General features: G+C 36.6%; 1 protein-coding gene across 1 annotated transcript in view; it reads left to right on the forward strand.

Annotated features, from left to right (window-relative positions):
- Window positions 1–5000, forward strand: part of LOC136840061 (uncharacterized) — a 1603746-nt gene that overhangs the window by 1033050 nt on the left and 565696 nt on the right. The window contains 1 exon segment of the mRNA XM_067106396.1: window positions 1–299. This exon segment is cut by the window's left edge and continues 93 nt beyond it. Within this exon segment, the coding sequence (XP_066962497.1) occupies window positions 1–299 (299 nt within the window).

Raw genomic sequence — 5000 nt, forward strand, 5'->3', positions numbered from 1 at the left:
CAGCGCCCTCGCTCTCCATCATCCCCCGCCGCCCTCAAAGCCCCCGGGCGGAACTCCCGACGGGTGAGCCTTATCCCTGGGGAGGCCCTCGAACAAGCTCACGCGTCCCTCGCCCTCTCGGCTCTCGCACAGGGCCGCGACCCGCCCAGTTCCGCCCTCTTCAGCCATCACAAGGCGACGTCGGAGATCTCCGAGCCGAGGGAGAAGCCCCGCGTGGAGAAGTCGAAAACGACTGACGACGGCGCCGGGGGCGGCGACGGCGGGGATGGAGGGACCACGGCCAACTCCTCGCCCATGAGGTAAGTTCGAAGAAAACGGAAAATTTCCACCATACAAAGAAAATGGGTGTCTTAAGTTTGGTGTTATGGATGACTCGCACATTTTCCCCCCCACGGTGTGCGCGCTCATAGGTAGATCATGTTTCTTCTTCAGGCATAAATCTAATTAAATCACCCAACACTAAAACAAGGAATTAACTGCATATGTTTAATCCTCGTCAGCTTTATTTATTTCCTACTTATATATATATCTTGCGGTACTCACGTACGATAGTTACAAAGATACCATAAGCACAACATTCTTTGGAATTCTAGAAGATTTTGAAATAGGTTATGCTCTCTTGAGTTTCAGTCTTTTTGTTTTCGTAGAGGAATATCAGGATAGAGATCAGAGAGGTTTGCTTTCCATTATGCACCGAGTAGTAGAGGACTATGTTCACCATGTTGCCTCATCTTGATTAAATTTGCGGTGTTTTGAAAAAAAAAACATTCTCACTGCCTGTCTTCAGTTAATCCAGCTGACCTCTTACTTAGACATTTAGGCCTAACGCAATTGCCTTGGAAACAGCGTAATCTTCATCACATACTCATGATTGCATTTCAAACCACCATTTCATATTACGTCAGTAATCACGATTGGCTCTTCCTTTGGAATAATTATTTGAATTATTTGTCACCATTATAAAATTCATCCTCAGCCGATATGTAAGTACGCTAGTGTAAACAGGTTTATGGAAATGATTTTATAGATTTATTATTTTTACATAAATCTGGACTTAATATTTACTCAGGTAGAATAATGTCCATTGTGAATACTTATTTCAAATTCCTAAAATCATTTCCATATACCTCCACCTTGCTTTTATGTTAACTAGCAGGAAGCGTAAGCTAAGTGTAATAGCTTAAGAGTCATCAGTTGCTTAGGTTAAGTACTCATATTAGGCCCTTAAGTGTTCTGAGCCACTTTCTACGGCTAGAAATACCACCATAATACAGGAAAGTTACAGGTGACATACATAATCGAGAGATACAGGGCATGATATTAGCCATTAGCATAGTACGAGACAATAGCCCGAGTAATTGAAATGTGGGTTGAGGATCCCGTAGACTTTTTTCGTAGTGAAACTTGCTCTTCCAGTTTGGAAAATTTACATTACTTCAGAATCAAGTTTAGATATTTTATTTTAGTGATTAATAATTTTTTATACAGCATGGTTTACTTACCTTTAAATTCTCAATATATCTAATTACAGAAACTACATTTTTTTCTCTCCACGTAGTCTGAGATTAACAAATAACTAATTAGGTACTGCATAGTTGTAAGTCTTGTGTGTGTGTGCAGACACATTTAACTAACATGTGCATAAAAAGGCTTTGAACGATTCTTCCATCAATGTAAGGTCACAAGTAGATAGGGAACCTAAGAAAAAAAATGATAAACTTATTATTTAGGGAGAACCGTCACCTTGACCTTACTATAGACTTAGCCCCATCGTTGAAGGTAAGCAAAGGCTATCACTGGACTGCCCTGTATCTTTCCCTACATTTTCCCTACAGCGAGAAGGACAAGGCACCTGGCCTAGACAATTCGAGTAAGCTCAGTAGATCAAGGAGTGAGCAAGAGTGGACCAATCTTAGAGTCGCCATGGCTTGGTATTCGCGCCTGCGCCGCATCAGGAGGTAGAAAGACACACAGTCAGCCCTGTTCAAGGGGCCAGAGACAAGTGGTTCCTCTATATACACAAGCCACACACACGTACACACACACACCCGCACATCGACACCGTGTGGCTTCTGAGGCGTCTTTCTCTCTCTCGCTCTCTCTACCTCTCTCTCAGTTTCGGTGGTTCTCAAATTTATTATAAAATGTTTATGATATTTTTTAAAAATTATTTGACAAGCATTGAGTTTGACTTTCCATTTTCGGTTGGTTCAAATGATGACTGGAGGATTTTAATACTTTTTTAAGCCATTGGTGATATCCATGACATGTAAAACTAAAAACTATTCAAAATAAAGTCAGTCTGATGTCAGTGACATTGTAAAATTCACTGCTAATACTTATAAAAAACTAAAAAAAGACAATTACCTGAAAGAGAAGAGGGGAGAGAGAGAGAGAGAGAGAACAAAAAACGTTTATGGAGGCGCATGAACCATTAGAAAAGTGAAGAAAAATATTAGAGGTGTAGAGTCCTCCTTGCTTTCATTAGCGAGTTGAAATGAATCTGCCAATGTTTACTTTTCTTCCGTGTCACTTTTTCATTATTTTTTTTCTCATTCGTAAACAAACAAATCTTCCCGGATATTTTGGAATTTGACTTTAAATCGTTTACTCTTTAGTTGAATTTAGTTGGATATACATCAAATTTGTTTGTAATTTATATAATAATCTCTTTTTTTCCACCGTTGATTTACCAATACGTGAGAGATGCATTCCATATCATTTTTGAAGTGACTTGAATTGTAATGTCGATTTAAGTACAAATAAAACTCTTTTTTGGGGGGTTTATTTATGATAGATTATATTTAAAGTATTTGTAATAAATCATTTAAATTATTATAGAAGCATTTTGCTTATTTTCATTCTTTGTTTAACTTAAAGCGGTAATAACTTAATGGTACATAGAAATCCAACGGACATTTTTACTTAGATTGTTTTGCAAAGTGATTGACTTATTGGTATACATTCAAACTTGGACTTTGTTGAACGTTTAAATTCCGTGTCCATGACCAGCAATTAACTGAGCTGGATTTATACAGAAGGCAAAATCCAATCTCTTCATAAAGAATCCGCTTTCAAAATTCGATCATATTTCGTTTGCATAGTTATTTTTTATCGGAAAGTGCTTGTGGAAGGAGTAAGCCATTGGCCAGATTCCTCAAAGTACAGGACCCTCGCCGTTTAATATTAGGTTGTATAGTTATGACGTACACTTGATCTTGCTGTAAATGTCCGGCTTCTTACAGTATGGCTTTGTCAAGTACTGGCACTCATCGTCTCTCTCTCTCTATACATACACATTGATATGATACAAAACACCTCCTCCTTTGCCGTTGATGTTTATTAACCATATAGCTTCTGGTATTGGCGAATATAACTTGCACATTCCGTATTCCTGTTCAGAGATGATTTTGTAGAGAAACAAAGACCTGGCTACTATGAACTTGTTATTATTGTTTTTAAAAAATGTGGATTCGTGTGTCTGTATGGACAGCTAGTGCCGTTCATATTACAATGGTCTTGCTTTCAGTGAGTTTGTCGTGGATAGATTTTACTGGTAGATAAGCATTTCTTGCTCTTGGGGTCTTTTTCTGTTACGTTCTCTTAAAGGAGTCTTTTTTTTTCGCATTTGTGGTTGCTCTTGTGTCGTTTTTCTTTATATTATAACATAAATGAGTATTAGTGATTTGTATGTGCTACATTTTGTAATGAATACCGGTCACTATTTTGAATAATAATCTTGTTATGACTTTTATTGTATTGAAGAAAATTTTATATTTTGAAAATCGTCAAGTATTATTTAAACAATATGTCAACTTATCAGTATATTGTGAAAGTTGATTACCCATAATTGTCTTTTTTATTATTAATATTAATAATGAACTCTAGGAATTATATAAACTCAAGACCTGTAGGTACTTATGCTTGGAATAAATGTTTCATAACACAATGCTGTTTTGTAAAAATTCTGATCTAATTCAAAGGACAAAATATTTGTACTTGCAGTCCTTGAAGATAGCAGTAATGTATTAAAATTCTACCCACTTAATTTTTATCTTAGAAAGAAAAACATAATTTTTAAGCAAGAGTCGACAAAGGAAATTTTTAATTATTACTTTACAGCGTTTTAAGAACAAGCAACCAAAGTGCAGAGAGTGTATCTATTGAAATAAAACTGCTAAAAAAAATAAGAGAGAGCCTGACAGAAAATGATTCACCAAGGAAAGTGAGGGATGCAAAGTTGGTCGTGCTAAGTATTACTAAGTTGGTCGTGCTAAGTAAAACAAAAAAAAAAAAAACTAAAGATTGACCCTCCTGCGTAGATTCCGTCCATTGCTGACCTGGTAATCATACATAAGTATGGATAGCTTTGCTGACGTAATATTGAGCAGTTTTCAGTGTTAGATATTCCGCAGGTAGAACATCCTTTCGTGGCTTATATCACAGGTAACATATTGGTTATTGCCAAAGTAGACATGATGCACTGATGTATTGAAATTCAAAGCCTCACTTCTCAGGTCTCACTGATTCTGACTTTTTTCATTGTAATATCTACATTATTTATCTCACTTTATTTAGTTTTTCTCAGTTTTGACAACTTGTTGAAGTAATTGATTTTGGTTTTTATTGGCAGTACGACAGCTAGACGTCTCGAAATTTATACAGCGTAGCACTTAGAAAAGATCGATAGATATATAGATGGATACACTTGTAGCAGAAGAACTTTGTAGACGTGTTTAATAGTATTAGACAAGAATAGATAGATTTAGGAGTAGTTCATTGTACTTAAATGACTGAGATTTAGGTAGAAAGATATTAAATATTTTGTAGACGGCTGTTCTGATCGCATTGCATTCAAAGTAAAAGCAAACTGTTTTGTTTATTTGAGAAATGATTAGATGCTCTAAATACCTCACGTTTTCCGTTCACCTTGACAACTTAATCCCTGATCTCTGTCTGTGATTTTTATACGTCAGTGCATTCGTTTACTATACTTTGGT

This window comes from Macrobrachium rosenbergii, chromosome 7, assembly GCF_040412425.1.
Source record: "Macrobrachium rosenbergii isolate ZJJX-2024 chromosome 7, ASM4041242v1, whole genome shotgun sequence".
NCBI lineage: Eukaryota > Metazoa > Arthropoda > Malacostraca > Decapoda > Palaemonidae > Macrobrachium > Macrobrachium rosenbergii.